The sequence below is a fragment of the Garra rufa genome, chromosome 5 (genome assembly GCF_049309525.1).
Source record: "Garra rufa chromosome 5, GarRuf1.0, whole genome shotgun sequence".
Lineage (NCBI taxonomy): Eukaryota > Metazoa > Chordata > Actinopteri > Cypriniformes > Cyprinidae > Garra > Garra rufa.
In genome coordinates, this window is record NC_133365.1 from 9,373,354 (window position 1) to 9,397,327 (window position 23,974).

Below are 23,974 nucleotides of genomic sequence, written 5' to 3' on the forward strand. Positions count from 1 at the left end.
TTGCACCCTCAGATTCCAGATTTTCAAATAGTTGTATCTCGGCCAAATATTGTCCTATCCTAACAAACCATACATCAATAGAAAGAAAAATTTAACCTTATGACTGGTTTTGTGGTCCAGGGTCACATATTCACAGACACTAGTCCATATCATGTTTTGATTTAAGTGTACTAACCTTCATTTGATTTATTCATCCACAATTCTGCGACATTCCGCGTTATACAGTAAATTCCATTTTTATGACGTGATTCTGATTTAGTTTTGTTATTAAATATAAGAAAAAGAAGCAAATTACGAACACACTAGACTAAATAATTATGAAATAAACTTTTAATTTATTCAGCTATATATATTCAGTGTATTTGACCATTCAAGCACAATAAAACATGAAAGGGCTCTGTTTTCGTGATCACATTCTGTCTGAAAGAGGAGCTTTCAGTTTGTGCAGTTCGGCTATGTAATAACTCAAGTTAGGGCTGTGCAATATATCGAACGATATTGTGAGGCGCGTTTAGTCAATGAAGCCGGTGCTTTGATTAGTAGTAAATCTCTACACGTGCGTTCCGCTCAGGTTCCGCTGGAGCGGCAATTGATACACAGAGACGTAAATCTCTGACAAGCTACGCCATATCGAGCTTAATATCGCTCTGTGTATCAATTGCCTCTCCAGCGGAACCTGAGCGGAACGCACGTGATGGAGATTTACTACTAATCAAAGCACCGGCTTCATTGACTAAACGCGCCTCACAATATCGTTCGATATATTGCACAGCCCTAACTCAAGTGCATCCCACTCTTTATTTTCTTATTCATGCATGTTGTCTTATTACTAAAAGGTTTCTATAACTTCCAAGTAGTACTATGGCACGGGTATATTTACATATTGCGGAATACACGATACAGCAAAATCTCTAACAATAGACACTTTATTGTGCAATAATGCTATACTGTCATACTGCCCAGCCCTAGGCGAAAATATAATTACATTCTGTAAGATACAGTTAAGCAGTTGACATTTGATATGTAGTATTAATTGCTTTATATGAATAATAATATTAAAAATATTATTAGATAAATGGCAAATTATGTAAATTTTTTTCATAAATAATGAAACTGAAGTTCAGTTAAAATTAACATGCAGTAAATCCTTCCTTTGAAAACCCTTCCTTTGGCAAAATCTGTTCAGAAGAGATCTGTGAGTGGCGATGTGTGTCTCCTGACCAGTTGTGATGGATCAATCGAGCCAGATGTAATAGCAGCTGTTTTTAGGGCCAAAGATGCTACGGCTCAGTTTGCAACTTTACCCTGGCCAGATCAAACACTAGATTAAATCAGAAATCAGGTTGATTGTTTTCCTAGACATGGTAACTGTGGTTGTTAATTCTGCAGCTGGTAGACTTAACTAGTCCTCCTGATGCAAACAGCTGCTCTGCTGGAGTCTGAACTGGGTCAGCTGGGTGTCGGGCTGAGGACTGACTTGTGTGTGTGTGTGTGTGTGTGTGTGTGTGTGTGTGTGTGTGTGAGAGAGAGATTTGAGAGTGATGTCAGGCCTGTTGTGATTTCCCAGCGGCCCGTACACCTGGATCATGTTTCCGTTCCTGCGCTAATGCTGAAACCCCGCAGTCGTCCACAGTTAACTAACTGCTTTGCATTAAAATAAACGCTTGAAAAGACTCTCACGCGAAGCCCTACAGGCTCCAAGTCACTCGTGCACTGCAGTTTGGAAAGAGTGTTTTTAATGGTGGCGAGGGATGGTGTACGTCAGCTAACTGAGAGTGGATTATATAAATGATTCTCGATGAGCTCATCTCTGAGCAATGTGCTTCATGTTTCTACATCTGTCACCTCCCCCTCTTTCACAAAACCTGCCTCTCCAGCCCTCGCTTTTGTCTGCACAAATGAGAAAAACCCTTTCAGCATTCAGTTATTAGAGCCGTTTAGGTCACTCATCAGCAACACCAGTGCTCATCAAGGATCAAACCTTGACACTAAGTGATCAAGTTGAGTGTGTAAGTGCAGCATTTGTGCACCAGACATGAATGATACCTCAAATCATGTGTGATGAACACCAGGCAGGAAGAATATGCATAAAGCATAGGAGTCAGAATGAACTTTCTTACTTGGGGGCACTGGTACAACTTCAGAAAGTTAGACGCACCCATTGAAAATTAATGAGCACTGCCAATTAACCGTAGCATCCAGGTGATTGAAAGCTTCAACAATTGAACCTGATCCTGAATTCTTTGCCACACATCTGTCCCGTCATCTCTTGTTAGTGATGCACCGATCTTGATTTTTCATGGCTGATTCAGATTGCTGGTGTTTTACGAGCAAATGGGCTGATGCCGATAGCTAAGTTTTCTTTAAAAAGTGTTTATTTTTTTAGCCAAAAAAAACAAGAAACAATGAAAATGTGAGTACATGAACAATATTTATTTTCCCTATAACAGGCTAAACTCTGAATTAGAAGCAACCACTGCATTTCATCGCACTCCAAACAAACATGTTACATATATGAGCAATTTAATTTAAAGATTTGAAAATCTGAAGCAAAAACAGAATGCTCTGACTTTAGCTTTGTGAAATTATGCTACATAAAACATGTCTTCACGAAACAAAAACTGCAGACTGGCTGAATGAAAATGCAAATTCACTCTCTGACAGCAGGTGGTGCTTATGGAACAGCAGACTTATGTTATTATTCTTGAGTAAATATATATCTTGGTTTAACAATCTTGGTTTAACAAGACATTTGTGCTGGAAAACAAGACAAATTAATAAAAGTGAATTTAAAAAGTAATGAGATCTATTGTTTTAAAACGGAATCATACAAGACATTTGCATTTACAGACTATATTGTGTTCTATTACATTTTTTCCAAAAAATTTTTAGTTGGTCTTAAAAAAAAAACCCATTATTTTACCTTTTTAAAACCTGCAGAAACCCTGCACATAGCATATCCTAACCACAACTTCAAAAAAAGCACTTAGAGTTTTTTTTTTTTTTTTTGGTAAAAATCTAGTGTAGATTAAAGTTTTCAGTTCTGTTGGTCAGCGCAGTGACTTCATATGAGCTACTTGATCCCCTTGCAAAGGGAAATTTTCCACTTTCGTGCAGAATTCCAGATCACATGGATTGTCATTGTAATTAAGAATTGTGAGCTTATCACCGACCAGAGGTTGTGTAGTTGTCAAGATTTTAAAAGGATTTAATTATTTGAATGCAAAGTTATTGCATTCAAAAGTGCTTTAGCCAAAGATTTGTCAGATGCTATTAAGGCATTATTAGTGAAGAGAAGACGTATGTCTGTAGATGTCTTTGGCATTAAATGGTTTAGCTCTTAGATACAAGTAGCTTCTTTTTGTGTCTGAAATCAGTCAAATGTTGATGTTGATGAAGCAGAGCATCAGACTCGTGTTAACATCTGTGTGGTATGGATCATTTCAGACCTCCGCTGGGTTTTCTTCTTCCTGGCTGGACTGCATCACCACAATCATATCAGCCGTTGTCTCATTCTTTTGACTGGAAATTTCAGAGACTCTTTCATATAAGCTGGCTGCCACGCTTCTGGACTCCAGAGCGGCCCGGGTTCCCGTCTGTCTGGAGACGCCATTGGACAGACTCAGAGACTCGTGATGTCAGTCCCATAGAAATGCTAATGCCCCTTTCCACACACTCACAGTGTCCTCTGGGGCGATGGGTTCGTATCTGAGCTCATTCTCATTAGCCATTTCCCACATGTTGCTTTAGTACTCATTCAAGAGTAAACATTGGAACACTTTAGAGTAATGACACAACTAAAGACATTTCCCAATACAACAGGAACCTCATGCTGATGAAATTTGGACTGCTGGATCCTTTGTTTACACATTCCCTGTTTAAGGGGCAGAATTTCTGTTAGTTGGTATTAGTGATTTCTAGGGTCGTCAGAATTGCCACTACTTCAGTAGTCGATGCTTACATTTAAAAAACATGGAGATACCAACCTTTCTGCAGTACTGGATATATTTAGTATCTTCTGATTAGCCGCTGCTTTCAAATGCTTCTGTACTTGTGTGAGTCTCAGTGAAGAGCTTCAAAGGTTTTGCTGTGTTGAGCATTGTAGCTTATCAAAAACATGTTTGATGATCATGGGAATGTAATGGCCATTTAGAGGCTTTGAAATCAAAATCCACTTAATTCACCAAAAACATTTCGCTATAACGTAAATGTAAGATTTGTTGTGTAGTATAGGCAGTGTTGTTTTTTTATTATAACATTTCACTTACATCTTGTGTACGCTGGGCGTGAGCTATGCGATGCGGTTGCGACACAACTAAAGACCATAAAACTTAATATAAATAGTAGGGGTATAACGGTACATGTACAGTATCTCAGAAAAGTGAGTACACCCCTCACATTTCAGCAACCATTTTAGTATATCTTCTCAATACTATAGAAATGCAACGTGGATATATTTTAGAGTAGTCAACGTGCAGCTTGTATAAGCATTATAGATTTACTGTTCCCTGAAAATAACTCAGCTTACATCCATTATTGTCAAAATAGCTGGCAACAAAAGTGAGTACACCCTAAGTGATAACAGCATTATGTTGTTTAACCATGCACAGCCACATGTCCTATTCATCATGTTAATGTTTTTTTCTGCTTGACAGGACCATACAAAGTTGTGCATCTTATATTAGAGCAGTTAAAATTTGGTGCTTTGAGTACAATTCTCTCATACTTGACCACTGGATGCTCAACATGGCATCTTATGGCAAATAACTCTCTGAGGATTAGAGAATTAAAATTGTTGCTCTCCACAAAGATGGCTAAGACTATTAGAGGTTCAGTAACACCCTGAAACTGAGTTACACTACAGTGGTCAGGATCATGTAAAGGTTTTCCATTCGGAACAGGCCTCGCAAGGGTCGATCAATGAAGTTCTTTGCGTCAGGTGTAAAACCTGGCTTCAAAAAACGGATGCATGAGTGCTGCAAGTATTGCTTTAAAGGTTGCAAAAGTAGAAGGTCAGCTCAGTGCTCCAGCCAGCCATACCCCACACACTGCAACAAGTCAGTTTGCATGCGTCATCCCAGAAGGAGGCCTCTTCTGAAGCTGGCTCACAAGAAAGCCCATAAACGGTTTGCTGAAGACAACCTGTCTAAGAGCATGAATTACTTGAACCATGTCCTGTGGTCTGATAAGACTTTAAGATAAACTTGTTTGGCTCAGATGGTGTCCAGCATGTGTGGTGATGCCCTGGTGAAGAGTACCAAGAAAATTGTGTCTACAGTCAAGCATGGTGGTGGTAGCATAATGGTCTGGTACTGGGGAGCTCCAGTTCATTGAGGGTAACATGGATTCCATTATGTACTGTACATTCTGAAGCAGAATATGATGCCTTCCCTCCAGAAAGTAGGCCGAACAGCAGTTTTCCAACATAACGACCCCAAACACACAACCAAGATGACAACTGCCTTGCTGAGGAAGTTGAAGCTGAAGGTGATGGGGTGGCCAAATATGTCTCCAGACCTGAACCCTATTAAGCACCTCTGGGGCATCCTCAAGAGGAACGTGGAGAAGCACCATGTGTCTAACGTCCAGCAGCTCCGTGAGGAGTGGAAGTGGATCCCAGCAACAATTCCATGGTGAATTCCATGCCGGGATGATTAAGGCAGTGCCAGATAACAATGGTGCTAACACAATATATTGACACTTTGGACAAGTTTACTTAGGGTGCATTCACTTTTGTTGCCAGCTATTTTGACAATAATGGCTGTATGTCGAGTAATTTTCAGGGGACAATAAATCTATACTGCTATACAAGCTGCACATTGACTACTCATATAAAATATATCCAAGTTTCATTTCTATACTACTGTCCCTTAAGAAGATATACTAAAATGGTTGCTGAAATGTGAGGGGTGTACTCACTTTTGTGAGATACTGTATCTACATAAATGGTCATGTGACATGTGTTTTCGTTTGTGTAGTGTGGACGGGGATTGTTTTTGATTTATGATTGATCTAAAAATGCACTTTTAATATACTATCTCTGTATAAAAAAATAAAAAATGTATGAAGATACCACTAGTAGTACACTTGAGTTTACTAGTGTATGAAAGATGGGTTCAAGTGTACTACAAGTGGGTTAGGGTTAGTAAATACAGGGATTGTATGTTAAAAGCACATTTAAGTTTATATTCATGGTGTCCCAAAATAGCACATTTGCATACATTTAGATAAAGTAGTAAAGAATAATTTTTAGTATAGGAAGTACAAAATTTGTGTGTGAAAATTGAGCACTTTAAGTACATTATGGACACTTTTTTTCACCTGGGTTATATTTGAGTTCATAGTCTGCAATTCGGACATTGTTTGGAGGTCAGCACTGTGCCTGATGTGGTATAACACTTTTCTTTTTCTTTTTTTTAAAGCCAAATTGTATTTTCTGTATTGTTCAGCAATTAATTGGAAAAAAAATCAACAGGTTAATCAGTTATTAAAATATGTATTTGCAGCTCTGGATCAAATTATGTGCATTTACCATTGTGAATCTGGTGGAAAATTTTTGTAAACAGTTTTTCTGTGTATATGGATTTATAGTGAATGAGACCATAATAGTGGCTTAATATTTAACATGATATTGTTGAGCATTACTAAAATAAGTTGGCATTTTTTTAAAAGCAGCCTTTAAAGTGCACGTAAAGATCTTTGTGATTAATTCATGCTGGCTGTTTGGCAGGAGGAATAATCCTGACCCTATGGAGCGCACTTGTGCCTTTGTTTCAAAGTGAAAACATTTGGGACGAGAGCAAAGCAGACAGCAAGAGCTGTGTGGGACTGAAAGACAAAGGCAGATTCCAGTTACACTCTCTCACTGCAGATAATGCTGCTCAGCTGCAGGTTTCAGGGAGGGGGCGGAGCCAGTGCCATGATGTCATCGGCTCCGGCGCTTCATCCTGAAAGGGCCTCTTTGTTGGCAGAGATCAGCACGAGCGTCCTGCTTTTCCTGTGGATCGTGTCTCAGACGACAGCACCATGAAAAAGACAACACTGTCGTCAAAGTGCTTCGTTTAACTCCCGTCTGTTTTTTTCCTTGAGAATTATCCGTACGGATGGCTAGTTCCTCACTGGACTGAGAAAACGAGAAGAACTGGAGCGGGAAAAAAATGGAGCCTCTTACTCTGGAAACTCGCTAGAAGAACCGTGCGAAGTCAGGATGTCAGTGTTTTTGCCTGGAAAAGCCGTCTTTGACTTCATCCTCACTGTATGCAAGACATAAGCTACTAAAACAAACTTTGTGGACGGATTTTTTGTGTTTTCGGTTACTTTTTGAACCACCGTGATTTGGATAAAAGAGAAAAGTCAATATAGTTCGGAAACTGGATTGTTTTTTTTTAATTGGTTGTGTTGGGAAGCAAATGAAAATGTTGGAGATTTGTCTGAAATTAGTGGGCTGTAAATCCAAAAAAGGACTTTCTTCGTCCTCCAGCTGTTACTTTGAAGGTAAGCGTCTGTGATGGTGAACATGTGTGTGAGTGCGTATGTGTTTAAGAATCTCGATTACAGAGCGGCAAAGTCCGAACACGGCCTTCAGAACAGACGGATGGATCTGGGGTTGATGGTCTCGTGAAAATCACAGGCCTCGGTGCTCCTTCTGTCTGTTTGGAAAGTGGAGGAGGGGGAACGAGCAAGAGGAAAGCCAGACATACTGGCTCGCCGTAAAAGAAAGAGAGGAAAAAACGAGGGAGGAGAGAACGCTGGGAAATCTGATTCCTGTCTGGATAGATCCGTGCAGTTTTGTGTGTGTGGAGAGTTCGGATACATCTGCGCTTTTGTGAGCTCTCAAGAGTCTGTTTACTCAGTGATCTTAGTGAATGTGTGTTTGACTTTGATTTAAGAAGCAAAGAGGATATTGAATGCCAGTAACAGTATCAAAAGTCTGAAGTTTTGCTGTTATGGCATGAATGTATAAAGCTGAAATGTGAAAGTGAATTGATTGTAGCCTGATGTTTTATCTCAGAACTCTGCTTGACTTTCTCGTATCTGAGTTTGCACAAAGATTGAGCAATTTATGGTGACTGGCTGCTCATGACTTCAGCATGAAATATTGCTAAAAGTTGGTTAAAAATGGTAAAAGACACATGCTTTGAACATTGAGTTGTGATGTGGATTTTAAAAAAGTCCATATGTGACCCTGGACCACAAAACCAGTCATAAGGGTCAAATTCTTTGAAATTGAGATTTATACATCATCTGAAAGCTGAATAAAAAAGCTTTCCTTTAATGTATTGTTTGGAAATGTGAAAATCTGAAGGGGCAAAAACAAAAACAAAAAAATGAAGTTCTTAGCAATGCATATTACTAATCAGAAATTAAGTTCTGATATATTTATGGTAGGAAATTTACCAAATATCTTTTTACTTACTATTCTAATGATTTTTTTTGGCATATTTTGACCCATACAATGCATTTCTGGCTATTGCTACACATATACCTGTGCTACTTAAGACTAGTTTTGTGGTTTAGGGTCACATATTATTTTCAGCTACCCAAATGCAGTGGTGTTGTATGGGCCATTAAAGGGTTAGTTTACCATTCTCTCATGTTGTCCAGTGGAACGCAAGGAGAATCTTTATCATAGCTGTCAGGCTCCAAAAATGACCATAAAAGCAGCAGTTGTCCACATGCCAGGCTTGAGGTCATTGGTGCCATTGAGGATTGTTTAAATGTTTTCCTTTTGCGTTTCACAAAGTCAACATGAGTAAATGATGACTGAATTCACATTTTTGGGTGATTAAAACATTTTTTTCCCTTAACGCTGATTCATGTTACAGTCAGTCAGTTCATATATCAAAAACAGATCTTCTGCCTTATCTTATTTCCCATGTTTATTTGTCTGAGGTCATGGGTCGTGATCTTTCAATGCACATGTTTCCTCATAGCACATAGTAATAAATGTAAAAACTCTGGGGTTGTGGAATGTGACTCATTAAAGGGATGCAAATAATCTTCAGATTGCTGTTTATGTCTGTGACATTTTATGACACGCGTGGTTGTGGTGATATACCTTTACTGTGAGTCTAACGTATTGATGATTACATCTGGAAACATCTGGCATGTTACTATCATGGTTTCAGATCACCAGATCACCCCTGAATCTACAGAAGCCCTTGGACCATTCAAAGGCACATTAAAACAAATACTTGCAAATTGTTTTTTTTTACCATTGTTGTAAATGTTTAGTTCAAATTGGCCATATTGTCATAAGTTAACATGCATTCTCAATTTTATTGTCATATATTGACCATCAAATTGTCCCTCCTCTGTTTGCAGAAGCTCTTCAACGGCCAGATTTCGAGGCCCCGGGTCTGTCTGAAGCGGCTCGCTGGAACTCCAAAGAGAATCTGCTGGCGGGACCCAGTGAAAATGACCCCAATCTGTTCGTAGCGCTGTATGACTTTGTCGCGAGCGGCGACAACACTCTCAGCATCACCAAAGGTGAGAAACACATCCATACTTTATCATCTGAACACGTTAAACACTTCATCGTGACTTAGGCTAAGGCAAAATCTCAGTAGTAGGCACCAATACCATTATAATCACTGCTTGTTTCAATACCACAGAAATATTCGACTGTAAATAATGTGCTATTAAACATACTTCTTTGAATTATAAAAGTTAAATTATTATTAAGTGAACCCTCATGTTGTGTTTCCATCAGTTTGATCTGGAAAGTTTTTTTTTTTTTTTTCCAGAAAATGCTAGTTAATGGCATTGGAATAAAACACACACAGGGTGTAACAACCAAAAAAAGAATTTGTTTTTCCTTTTTTAGTTTTTCCCCACGTTGATAAACTTTCCGGTTTTCCTCTCATTGATACACTTACATGTGTTTCCGGTCAAAAATCACTGGTCTTGCATATAAATTGCATAAAAGTCATTATCCTAATTGGATTAAATCCAAATCTTCTTTCAGTTATCACAGGTTTTTTTTTTTTTTTTTTTTTTTTTAAGCGCTAATTGATCATAGGCCTTTCTTATATTGGCTATTATTAATTGTATAGGCCAACATAAAAATATTTTTATTAACAAGTGTCATAAGTTTTTTTTTGTACTTTTGTACTGTTTAGATACTTGATCATCAAGCAATATTCATATACAGGTGCAGACTGTATTAGAAATAGAAATGTTAATTTCGGTTATTTTATTTCTCCTAACTGACAACCGACAGTCGTTAAGTCATTATTAACCGTTAACCGACAAGATTATGTTAAATTACAAATAAATTACGTGGCTGTGAAAATTTGTTTTCCAGTGATTCATTTTATACGTGCTAAAAGCAGCATAAACTACAGAACGTGAGGATTCACACGGTCACATCACGCACCTGCAGCACAATGAAAACATAATAAAGCTATATATAAAATAAATAAATAGGCCTATATGTGAAATATATATTTTTTCAAAATAATGAATAATTTATGAAAAATGTGCAGCCTATATGCAGAATTTCAGTTCATTTTTGTGATGCGCTCTTGAGAAAGTGGCATCCTGTTTGTTTCCTTTATTTTACAAAAGCACAATTGTTTTGTTTTTTATGTGAATGTACACGAATAAAAGAAATGTATTATTTAGAATGGTTTAAAATAATGTCTGACTCTTATATGGCCACAAATGACGGGGTATTGTAAGTAAAAAAAAAAAAAGAGAAAAATCTAGTGCCGACACCTCACGCGCGCAGTTAATCATTACTAACATGACAATGAAGCCTGAAGCCAAACATACTGAAAAACCATGCTATTTTAGTTCCCCTCACTCACTTCACAACAAATCCTTTAAATTTAAAGGTAGAACAGAACTCGGAACAAAACAAGAATGAAAATATAAGAAGCTACTAACTTTTGTAATACAAAATTTTGTACTTTGCGTTGCAATATCCATGTAAAACTAAATGTGCTTGGCATAATATCACAGGGGTAAGGTTCATGTTCAATTCAATTCAATTCATGTTGTCTTTTAACCTACTTCACATTTTAAGTTGACTGAACGTAACATTAAGGCAGCATGAGCACTTTAAAAAAAAATGGTGGAATGCAATTTGACCCTTTTATTATCAGAACAAAATGAATACATTTTAACTTGCAACATACTAAAGGAACATCATTAAGATATTTATGTTTGAGAGGTAACTCATCTTTTTCTTACCGTATGTAAAATAATTGTAGATAAAATGTAATAATATGAATATGAAACTAATTATGTCATGTGACGCCACATTTATTTGCGTTAAAGCCTTTTCTCGACAAAAAGTGTTTCCAAACTAATTTGGAGTATCAACATAGAATGTGCTAAAGTTAAATGGAAATAGATTATGTTGACACATAAGAAATTTTATCAATAAATTGCATTTCCATCCAACAATTTTTAAATATTTCTTTGCAAAAAAATCCTTGGATGGAAACCTGGCTAATGAGATACGATCAGTCAGCTCTCGAAAGAAACACAAAACCTGTGCTAACTGAAAGAAAACAAGATAAGATTGAAAAAAAGTTTGAGTCCAAGATTTGGTAATAATATAGTATAACAAGATTATAAGCAATTTTTAAATTGAACATTTATGCTGAGAAACACCAAATTAGGTGACAATTAATCATACCTTCAGAAATCTGCAAGACACTGCACAACCTAACAATATACAGAGCAGATTTCCTTCCTTCTGGTTTTCATTAACCAAGAAACTGTTTACAAAAAAGTCTTGCTAATATGGGCATTTTGTTCTAGATGTACTCGTGCTTATTTTTAACAACAATGGAGTGCGCATTAGTGCATGTGTTTTCTTGTTTTTGTTTGGGACTCATCCTGCAGTCACTGCATGAGAGAAGCTGCTCTTTGTTCCACCGTTTATTAGCAGCAGTATGAGGTCACATGTCTGACTGGAAATCCACATATTTGCTGCACATTCTTCATCTCTCCTCCTCTTCCTTTATCTTGCTCAACAAGTCGGTTTTTTCCACTAGGCTTGTGAATAACAAGTGAGGGGAAGATCTACAGCCGTCCAGATGCCAGTCACTCTATTAGATAATGAGAAAGCGTAGATTCAGTATCTGGAATAAAGATATTTCACTGTTTTATAATGAGCTGTTATTAGTACACAGGATATACTATGGAAGTCACAAATGGGAGGTTAGTTAGTACAGCTTTTGTTGATTATTTGTTCATTTAGCAGATGCTTTTATCTTATGTGAACCCTACAAACAATTTATTTACAGTGTAATGCATTTATTAGGCATTTAAAAAAAATAATTACACAAACATGTCTTTATATTAAAATGAAATGATTCCACTTCTCATAATGAAACAAGAACATGGTCTTCTTTTCAATTAAATACCAATGGTTATATAGGCTAATTATGCATTCTTTATTTATTATTACTTGTTTACCGCATTCTTAATTCTTTCAAGCAGACATGTTTATTTATATACATACATTTAGATGAATCTTTATTAGGGCTACTAAAGTGATTCAGTCAAGAGCAGTGAGTGATTTTCTGTCTTTTGATGCTTGATTAACATCAATACCACAGACAATAGCAACTAAATTAGGCTGCTGTCCCTTTAAAACCTTATACACGGATGCAATGTAAATTCTCCCAACTGTTTACGTTCACATAAGGCGCAACCAAGGGTGTTTATGTGAATACTCATCAAAACAAAGAGTACACATAATTTTGTGTGTATTTCTCCGTTCATGAGACACAAAGTACTCATGCGCAGTAAGAGAGGCAGTGCTTCATTGTTTCCGCTCAGAAAACCGAACCAAATTTATCCATATATCTGCTTTTCTCTTACTCTGATGTTGATATTTTTGAACATTTTATGAGACATGCAGCAAATGTATGCTAGCTTATGTCCTGTTGGATCGATAAATAGGCTATGATACAGTTTAAATGTATGCATCTAACCTCTTAACCACGCAGTAGATTTGTTCTGAATGAATCTCTTCCCAAATCGTTCTTTCCTAACATTTTCGCCTCATTTTTATTCGTTGATGAAAATGTCAATAGATTTTCGTCATAGTTTTAGTCATTCAAAACAAGTTTTTGTTTCGTTATCATCTCGTTTTTGCCTTTGATGAAAATTATGAACAAAATTATTCATCAGCAAAATTGACACTGAAACACACAAAACCTTTGCTGTTCCAGTTGGTTTATAGACTCAAATTTGAATGACTCTGATTGGGCGATGCATTCTTGATACTGAATGCTGCAAAAAGCTTGTAAATAGAAACCTTTGACACAACAAGAGATGTGCCTCTGCGTTATTTCACACTTTCCACAATTGCAACGGCACAACTGTAAATCACTTTTTTTTCGGCCTTGATAGATATATATTGACTGTGACATAACCCGTTTTTAATGCTGCTCTGTTCAGGGGAGAAGCTGAGGGTTCTGGGATACAATCACAATGGCGAGTGGTGCGAGGCTCAGACCAAGAACGGCCAGGGCTGGGTGCCCAGCAACTACATTACGCCTGTTAACAGCCTGGAGAAGCACAGCTGGTACCATGGGCCTGTGTCCCGCAATGCCGCTGAGTACCTGCTGAGCAGTGGTATCAACGGCAGCTTCCTGGTGCGTGAGAGCGAGAGCAGCCCAGGACAGAGGTCCATCTCGTTGCGCTACGAGGGACGCGTCTACCACTACCGCATCAACACGGCCTCGGACGGCAAGGTGAGAGTGGCAGAATATTCTAGCCAGAATTAGTCTGGTTCACGTCATCCACAGAGTGTTACACTTTACATCTCTGACAGCAGTGCCATTCCAGTGCTCCCCCTTTTAGAATCGGCAAAATGTTAATTATTTTACTACAATAAGACAGTTCATACAAAATGCATGTTATTGTTTATTTAATACTGACCTGAATAAGATATTTCACATAAAAGATGTTTACATATAGTCCACAAGTGAAAATAATAGTTGAATTTATATAAATGACCCCGTTCAAAAGTTTACATCCCCTTGATTCTTTATACTGTTCTTACCTGAATGATCTACAACTGTGTTTTTTTTTATTTAGTGATAGTTGTTCATGAGTCCTGAACAGTTAAACTGCCTGCTGTTCTTTAGAAAAATTCTTTAGGTCCCTAAAATTCTTTGGTTTTTCAGCATTTTTGTATATTTGAACCCTTTCCAACAATGACTGTATGATTATTAGATCCATCTTTTCACACGGAGGACAGCTGAGGAACTCATATGCAACTATTACAGAAGGTTCAAATGCTCACCGATGCTCCGGAAGGAAAAATGATGCATTAAGAGCCAGGATGTAAAAACTTCTGAACAGAATGTAATGTACATTTTTCAAAACTACAGAAGATACTTACATGTTTCCCAGAAGACAAAATAAGTTACATTTATTCTGATCTTCAGATTATAAAAGTTTTCACCCCCAGCCCTTAATGCATGTTTCCTTCTGGAGCATTAGTAATCTAATGATCTCAAAATCATGCCGTCATTGTTGGAAAGGGTTCAAATACACAAAAATGCTGGAAAACCAAAGAATTTGTGGGACCTGAAGGATTTTTCCAAAGTACAGCAGGCAGTTTAACTGTTCAGGACAAACAAGGGACTTGACAAAAATAAAAATAAAATAAAACAGCTGTGGATCATTCAGTTAACAATACAGTATTAACAATCATGTGTATGTAAACTTTTGAACGGGGTCTTTTTTTATAAATTCTTTAGTGGGCTATATGTAAACATCTTTAATGTAAAATATCTTATTCAGGTCAGCTAAACAATAACATAAATTTTGTATGATCCCTTTTATTTTGGTGAAATGGTTAACATTTTGCAGATTCTGTAAGAGGGATGTAAATTATGACCTCAACTGTAATTAGGGATAATATCATATTATACACATCTGATTAGTGGCGAGTGAAAATACACACTCTCACTAGCCTGAAATGAACTTTGAAGCTACTGAAACGTTTGAGAATGCTGCGTGATGTGTACAAATAAAACTAGTTTTGAAAATCTGCTTTTTAAGACCCCCTTAAAATCTCAGGGCTTGAAAATAGTGTGTCAATTAACCTGCCATTTAAATGGACTGTTGCTGCAATAGCATGCTAAAATGCTTTCCTGGTGGCACCACTCAGTAGTAGAGACAGTCGGTTTGGGTCACAGTGATGATGAGTGCAGTCCGTGGGCAGATAAATGAGTCCATGTGTCACGCATGCACGGCAGCGCTGCATTCCTGCTACACGCTGATGACCGCTGCACTCATTCCTCGCATGCCTGACGTGCCACGTCCGCCTCACAGGCTCCGCTTGAGGCCGAGACACACTTCCCTGCTGGAATCTCCAGTGTGAGCCGTCAGGAATGAGTCTGAGACGCCATTTCAGCACAACAGCTCACATTTAACCTGCTCTGGAAGATCTGTGTTTTTAAAATGTACGTAATTGCATTGGTTTACAATTAGTAAGGATTGCTGCTTTCAATTATTTTACAGCCAGTATCATATGACTCCATTCAGGACACTTGACAGATAAACATGACATGAAACCAAGTTTTCTTGTCCTTCCTGCCAAATCTGAAGTTGCAATCAAAATTATTCAACCCCCTTGACCTGCAAGACATTGTGCTGCAGAAAACTAAATTTTGTGAAAACAGTTCAACAAAGGCATCAGTACACTATTAGATAAAATGTATTAATACACGTTTGATTAATATTGAAAAAAAATGGCTTTCAAACATTCATGTTCAAAATTATTCAACCCCCAAAAGTCAAATTTAGTGCAGAATCTTTAATTCATTAAAACCACCAATAAACGCTGTTTAGAAGTGCTTAGAAGCTTCTGTCACCTCTCTACTGCAATCCTGGCCCATTCCTCACCTGAAAAAGCTTTCAGATCACTCACAATCTTCGGTTTTCACATTGCCACTGCTTTCTTCTAATTCAACCAAATATTTTCAATGAGAATTAAATTTGGAGACTGAACAGGCCACTCAAGAACATTCAATGACTGATCCCTGAACCAAGCTTAAGTAGATTTTGGATGTATACTTTGGGATGATTATCCTTTGGTCTTTGAACCAAAGGCATTACAATTCTTGCCAAAATGGCCTGACACTTCAAAGAATCCATGATGTCCTTCATTTCCACTTCCTGCAACAGTAAAACCCTCGTAACCAGACTGGTCCACCTTAGTGTTTGACGATGGAGATGGTGTTCTTCTGCTCACAAGTTTTGCCTTTTTTGATCCAGACATACCGCTGATCCATAGGTCCAAAAAGTTTCAGCTTGGTCACATCACTCTAAAACATTCTTTCAGAATGTGTTAATTACATATATATTGTATATAGTATTAACTCAATATACCACCCAGTCCTAGTTTGTTTATCTCAAGTCTATGGATAAATATTGCCTCTAAAGTGACATTACTACAATTCCACAAGTTATGTTCTCCGGTAGTCATTTTATCATAATAGAACATTAACTTGTGTATTGTCACTTCTGCAGTGGAAGCTGTTTTGAACATCTGTAGGCCGGCTTGAGGCTGGTTCTATGCTCATATCATGCTCACACATATCATGCTTGTGTCTCTCGCCCTGCAGCTGTACGTGTCGTCTGAGAGTCGCTTTAACACCCTGGCGGAGTTGGTTCACCATCATTCCACGGTGTCCGATGGTCTGATCACGACGTTGCATTACCCAGCCCCCAAACGCAACAAGCCCACTATCTACGGCGTCTCACCCAACTATGACAAATGGGAGATGGAGCGCACTGATATCACCATGAAACACAAGCTGGGCGGAGGGCAGTATGGAGAGGTGTACGAGGGTGTCTGGAAGAAATACAATCTAACTGTGGCTGTCAAAACACTAAAGGTCAGTGACATAGAGACACAAAGACTGGAGCTTCTCAGACACAGAGAACACATCACATCTGCTTAATGCCATGCAGGTGGTAGATTTGTTCATGCTTTCTGAGAATGAGGCCAGTTTGAGGAGCTTCTACCACATGACAGATGAATACAATGAAAATAATGTCAAATTATTCACATTTAGCATTGTTTTCTCTGCTGTTTGAGATCGAGAATAGACAAAAATGTTAGTGGGTGGTCCGTCAGACGTTTAAAATGCATGACATTTCTGCTTATTGTGCATGCCGATCAAAACCTAAAAAGTATTTGCCGCTATGGCAAGCCGTTTTAGCATTAAATACTCTTTGCCATACTAGTATGGCAAGCCGTTTTAGCATTCTATCCTTGTTTGGTTACGCCCACCACCTGGTGTGCAGCGCACAACGTGCTCAACACGTCACATTGTTGTCACTCAGACAGACAATTAACCATGATGGCGGCAGTTTGCACACAGGGTGGTCGCAAATGGCGAGAGGACCTATGGGTGTATTTCAAATATATGTCTTTTATGTCTAAAACCATTCCTTCATTATTGTAATTGTTGGTGAAAATGGTGACTTATAAGTGACACTACCCAACAGCAAAATACTTACTGACCTACATTAATTTGTTAAAAGACTACTTTTTCCCCCTTTTTTGACTAAAACTAGACTAAAACCTTTTTGACTTTTCGTCGACTAAAATTGGACTAAAACGGTCACATATGTGACCCTGGACCACAAAACCAGTCATAAGGTAAAATTTTACAAAACTGAGATGTATACATCAAATGAAAGTTCAATAATTAAGCTTTCTATTGATATATGGTTTGTTAGGAAAGGACAATATTTGGCCGAGATACATCAATTTGAAAATCTGGAATCTGAGGGTGCAAAAAAATCAAAATACTGAGAAAATCACCTTTAAAGTTGTCCAAATTAAGTTCTTAACAATGCATATAACTAATCAAAAATTACATTTTGATATATTTACAGTAGGTATTTTACAAAAAATCTTCATGGAACATGATTTTTACATAATTTCCTAATGATTTTTGGCATAAAAGAAAAATCTATAATTTTGACCCATACAAAGTATTTTTGGCTATTGCTACAAATATACCCCAGCGACTTAAGACTGTTTTGTGGTCCAGGGTCACATATAGAAGTGACTAAAATTTGACTAAAACTAATAAGCATTTTAGTCCAAAAGACTAAGACTAAATCTAAGATGGTTGTCAAAAACAACACTGATCTAAATCATACAGTTTTGAACATAAGACAGTGAAGGCTGATTGATAATTGTTTTTTCCTCTTGTGCAGGAGGACACAATGGAAGTGGAAGAGTTTTTAAAAGAAGCTGCAGTCATGAAAGAAATCAAGCACCCAAACCTGGTGCAGCTGTTAGGTGAGTCCAGTGTTTGCAAACTCTATGACTCATACACACATTTGTACAGGGACTAAGGTTAACAGATTGGGGAAACACATCAAATATTTAATTATTAGCAAATTAAAAAAAATAATAATTAAAGAAATATCATAATAGTATTTCATAATAGTAAATAAATGTAATGTATTTATGTCATTACAGTGCAGTCTTTGTGATTTTATAGTCACGCTATAACGTATCGCATTCTCAGGCATTATTAGAATTAATAAAAAGTTATCAGTCAGATGTGGAGTATGTGTAATTTACTTACCATTGCTGATTTTTCCTCACATTTGGGGCATGGCCCTGCATTTATACGCTACCAGTCAAGCGTTTTTGAACAGTACGATCTTTAATGTTTTTTAAAGAATCATCTTCTGCTCATCAAGCCTGCGTATATTTGATACAGCAAAAGCAGTAATATTGTGAAATATTTTTACTAATTAAAATAACTGCTTTCTATTTGAATATATTGTAAAATGTAATTTATTCCTGTGTTCAAAGCTGAATTTTCAGCATCATTACTCCAGTCTTCAGTGTCACACGGTCCTTCAGAAATCATTCTGATATGCTGATTTGCTGTTCAAGAAATATTATTATTATTATCATCAATATTTGAAACGGTTGAGTACTTTTTTTCAGGATTCTTTGATGAATAGAAAGATCTAAAGATCAGCATTTATCTGAAATAAAAAGCTTTTGCAACATTACACACTATAGCATTCAAAAGCTTGGTGTCAAAAGAAAAAAATTATAGAAAATAATACTTTTATTTAGCATGGATGCTTTAAATTGATCAAAAGTGATGATAAAGACATTTGTAATGTTATAAAAGGTTACTATTTCAGATAAACACTGTTCTTCTGAACTTTCTATTCATTAAAGAAACCTGAAAAAAACCTACTCAACTGTATAATAATAATAATAATAATAATAATAATAAATGTTTTTGAGCAGCAAATCAGAATATTACAATTACTTCTAAAGGTTCATGTGACTGCTAAAAATTCAGCTTTGAAATCCCAGGAATAAATTACATTTTAAAATATATTCAAATAGAAAACAGTTATTTTAAATAGTAAAATTATTTCAAAATTGTACTATTTTTGCTGTACTTTGGATTAAATAAATGCAGGCTTGGTGAGCAGAAGAGACTTCTTTAAAAAAAAAAAAATCATACTGTTCAAAAACTTTTGACTGGTAGTGTACATCTGATCAAATGTAGATGGGTAAGTGGGTCAGGAATCTCCACTGGTGAATTATTACCTTCTCAGAAACATGATCAAATGACAAAATCATCAAAATACTGTATAAATGTAAATGTGAGTGCCACAGTGCTACATTAGTGGACAATAGATCATTTCTACTATAAGTTGAAATTAAAAGCAACTTTCACAAAAAGGTTTGAGCAGTTAAGGGCCAGTTCATCAGGGTTGTTTGTTGACTTCGACTTTATCTTTGGGAGTTGATGGAATTGACTCCTCAACTACATTCATTTTAAACTAAAACACAAATACACACACTCCGTTCACTAAAAATCACACTTGTTTCATAAATTAGTCCAATTTACAGACAACATCACCATGAAAAGATAAGGATCATCATCATTTCAGTTTCCAAAACCTAATTTCAAGGAGAAAAGTCACAAGAAACTGCCTTGATTGAATTTTGTATTTCTAAACGCAAGGGAAGGTAATGTCAAGCAGCATATTTTGTAATCAATCCACCATCTTCAACCAGTAAGTCTATGTTTGTGAGTTTTTGGGCTGAACAATAAATATTAAGCATGAATCGAGCACTACATTTATTTACATTTACATTTATTCATTTGGCTGACGCTTTTATCCAAAGCGACTTACAATTGGGGAGAAGAACAAGCGATTCATCCTAAGAGTCAGATCGAAGCAGGAAGTGCTCGAAAATACCATATATCAGGCATTGTTAGATGAGTACATGCTAGAAAGATCAAGAAATTATTATTATTATTATTTTTTTTTATTTATTTATTGGGTCAGATAGATTTGAAAGAGATGGGTTTTTAGCAGTCGTTTGAAAACTGTTAAGGAGACAGCATTCCGGATAGGTGTGGGAAGATAGCACTATTGCTCAGAAGGAACGTGTTTCTAAATAAAGTTTCCTTCACAATAAGACATGTGATGATCCCGAAGATGCTTCTTATCACTCGAAACCTGCTGATGTCCTGTGTTTTTCTCTTATGTCAGGCGTCTGCACAAGGGAACCTCCGTTTTATATTATCACAGAGTTCATGACCCATGGAAACCTGCTGGATTACCTGCGTGAATGTGACCATAAGGAGGTCAATGCTGTGGTGCTGCTCTACATGGCCACGCAGATCTCCTCTGCCATGGAGTACCTGGAGAAGAAGAACTTTATCCACAGGTGAGCCAGTATAGTATAGTATAGTATAGTAGCTTGATGTGCATAGCTTGAGTTTCTGTCTTGAGCCTTTTCCTCAGTGATGCTTTATCAGACAAAAGCGATTTCACACTAGTTAGAACAAGTTTTATAGCACTTTAACAAACAGTAATTAAACTGTCAGTGAGGAAAGCAGTTAAACCAAGCACACAAGATAACTGAGCACAATTTCTTAAAAAGACAATTGCAGAAACATGCAGTTTTTTTGCAATGTATATATTGTTACATTCTAGTCCTTTATCATTCTGTGAACTAAAAAAATGACTAAACATTACAGGACAATGATAAGGAACAACATAGTATTAGTTATTGTAGGAAGTGACACTTACACGGTTATGATCTGGTTCTTGTTTCAGGGATCTGGCTGCCCGTAACTGCTTAGTTGGGGAAAACCACTTGGTTAAAGTGGCAGATTTTGGACTGAGTCGTCTGATGACGGAAGAAACCTACATAGCCCATGTAGGAGCCAAGTTTCCCATTAAATGGACTGCACCTGAGAGTCTGGCCTATAATAAATTCTCCATCAAGTCAGATGTGTGGGGTAAGCAAAAATCAATTAAATACTCCCCACACACAGTAGGATACTGTTGACGCTGAATTCACTTCCCAGATTGAGACATATCCATGCTGTCTTCATGGGTCAATGACATGACACCTACATTTTTAGTCACATTGCATTTTTTCAGTTAAAAATTGGTTTGAATGCATTATAAATATGTCATATATAAGAAGTACCTCTCCCACATATGTACCCACTTTAACTTTTCAAAAAACATTAGTTATTTGAAATGTTATTCAGTGTCAAAATATCATGTGGTGCAACTGTCCGGCCATAAATGCTGTTTTGGAAACATCTTTGAAATTACCCTAAATTTATCCAGATTCATTTTCTGCATTGTTTAGCATTATTTTCAAATTGTTTTGTAATCCTGTATCACATTGCAAAGCATTTGTATTTATATTTCCATTATACTATACGAACAAACCTTGTCTGATGATCTCCATTTTATGAAATATCATGTGGTGCGACCATTAAGAAACTACCATTTTGGTATTTTTTTATATTGAAATGCATTCAAAGATAGGATGTTGCATCATATACCAATTTGCCATAGACTCACAGAAGCATTAGGCAGGTTTGTAACTTTCTTTTCTGGTATGTAAAAAAAAAAAGAATATTAAAGGTGCCATAGAATGGAAAACTGAATTTACCTTGGCATAGTTAAATAATAACAGTTCAGTACATGGACATGACATACCATGAGTCTCAAACACCATCGTTTCCTCCTTCTTATATAAATCTAGTGTTTGCAAAAGACCACCGAAAAATAGGTCAATTCCAACATAACACCTACTGTTACGAAACAGTCGGTGTTACAGCCGAGATCGTTAATAGTTACGCCTCCAACATTTGCATCGCCCAATCATCAGTAACGTCAGCACATCAGTTAAACAAGGCAAGCCACAGAAGGGACACGGTTAGCTTAATGCTAGCGTTAGCCTGTTACATTGCAATACATAGGATTTCACTTACCACATAAACAGAGATGACTGCTCTGATGATGGTGAATGATGGAGAAATAATTGCCTGATGATGGCGAATGATTTACTGATCCCGAGTATCACTGACGAGCAGCTCAACTTGTGTGGTAAGAAGCACTCCCTCTGCATTGTAACTTTACACAGAGCACATGCGATCACAGTAAACAGACTAAAATGTCCGCGATTCAAAACGGCAGATTCAACAAACCGCATATTAAAAGCGGCTAGACCTCATAATTAAATATATATTTTTATCCATGTGCCAGCTATAGAGACAAGCCAGCTTTGTGAAACACCCAATCAGAGCAGAGCTCATTAATATTCATGAAGCTTCCAAATAAGGCAAAAACAGAGCATTTCATTCTAGGGGCAAATCCTAGGGTTGTAAATGGACCTGTAAAACCATTTCTGGAGATTTTTTGCCCTTTCCTATGCCATATACCTTCTATGTAGATATCAGAGAACAATTTAAAATATTCTCTCAATGCATTCTATGGCACCTTTAAGTTTAATGCCACACATCATGTTCTCATGCAGTGAAAAAAAGACAGAGCAGGTTACTTTTGGTATGAAACAAAATCTCAGAGTTCAAATTTTGTAATTTTTATTTTATTTTTTTTAAAGAAATTCAGACAACAAATACTGTTTTGTGGCTCTTTAATGTCGCGACAAGTGACAAGACATCATTACACACTATTTTTCAAGTCCACTGATGTTAATCTACTCTCCTGTCTGGTTTGTTTGTCGAACAAAAATGGATTTGGTGTTATAATTTAGCGAAGGGTCAATTGAAATTATGGGCTAAAATGCCTGCACTTTCACATGTTTCTTTAAATAAATGTTTAGTAATATAAGATCTTTGTGTTATTTGGAGCGAGAAGGCAACACCACATGACATTAAGGCTATGGCCAATTCATCTATATGAAAAAACTAAAACCACTTAATTTAAAATATTAATATGAATTTATGTGCACAAAACATTCTTAATGTTTGAACTACAAAACTTACAAATTTGCCTGTCAAAAATCCTTATATGTCAATGACCCATTTAAAACTGACATTCTTGCTTAAACTCTTTAGCATTTGGCGTCTTGCTTTGGGAAATCGCCACCTACGGGATGTCTCCATATCCTGGAATTGACTTGTCCCAAGTGTACGAGCTACTAGAGAAAGATTACCGCATGGACAGACCCGAGGGATGCCCAGAGAAAGTCTATGAGCTCATGAGGGCCTGTAAGTAGCTCTTGAGATTGCTGAAGAAAATCCAAGGACCAAAAAGTCGACAAGCTAAAGTATTTGAATAAGAGGATTACAATTAAGCAATTAATAGAGTTCTTTAGTTGCCCTTTCGACTGATTTTGGTGTTTCTGTTTTTAGGTTGGAGATGGAACCCCGCAGAGCGGCCTTCTTTTGCCGAAACCCACCAGGCGTTTGAGACGATGTTTCAAGAGTCCAGTATCTCTGACGGTAAGCATTTGTCTCTGGAGGTTTCGAGATTTGCTAGTACTTTTCTTGTGGCTCATGTTAAATCTTCATGGGTTGCAGAGGTGGAGAAAGAGTTGGGGAAAAAAGGTAAGCAGCTGACACTGGGTCCAATACAGCAGGCACCAGAACTTCCCACCAAGACAAGAACACTACGAAGACACATGGACAGTAGGGATGGTGACAGTCCAGGT

At 37.1% G+C, this 23,974-nt stretch overlaps 1 protein-coding gene across 2 annotated transcripts in view; it reads left to right on the top strand.

The window, feature by feature from the left end:
* The window catches only part of abl1 (c-abl oncogene 1, non-receptor tyrosine kinase), a 37,176-nt gene that overhangs the window by 10,207 nt on the left and 2,995 nt on the right, over nucleotides 1-23,974 (top strand). Inside the window, exons 1-10 of one of the 2 annotated variants that reach the window (XM_073839584.1) lie at nucleotides 6,980-7,494; nucleotides 9,325-9,489; nucleotides 13,423-13,718; nucleotides 16,605-16,877; nucleotides 18,214-18,298; nucleotides 20,542-20,719; nucleotides 21,112-21,296; nucleotides 23,379-23,531; nucleotides 23,676-23,765; nucleotides 23,844-23,972. In XM_073839584.1, coding sequence (XP_073695685.1) covers nucleotides 7,410-7,494; nucleotides 9,325-9,489; nucleotides 13,423-13,718; nucleotides 16,605-16,877; nucleotides 18,214-18,298; nucleotides 20,542-20,719; nucleotides 21,112-21,296; nucleotides 23,379-23,531; nucleotides 23,676-23,765; nucleotides 23,844-23,972 — 1,639 coding nt within the window. In that variant the 5' untranslated portion in view covers nucleotides 6,980-7,409. Of the gene's footprint in view, nucleotides 1-6,979; nucleotides 7,495-9,324; nucleotides 9,490-13,422; nucleotides 13,719-16,604; nucleotides 16,878-18,213; nucleotides 18,299-20,541; nucleotides 20,720-21,111; nucleotides 21,297-23,378; nucleotides 23,532-23,675; nucleotides 23,766-23,843; nucleotides 23,973-23,974 lie in introns of those variants that run through there. The other variant, XM_073839583.1, reaches the window with a different exon arrangement.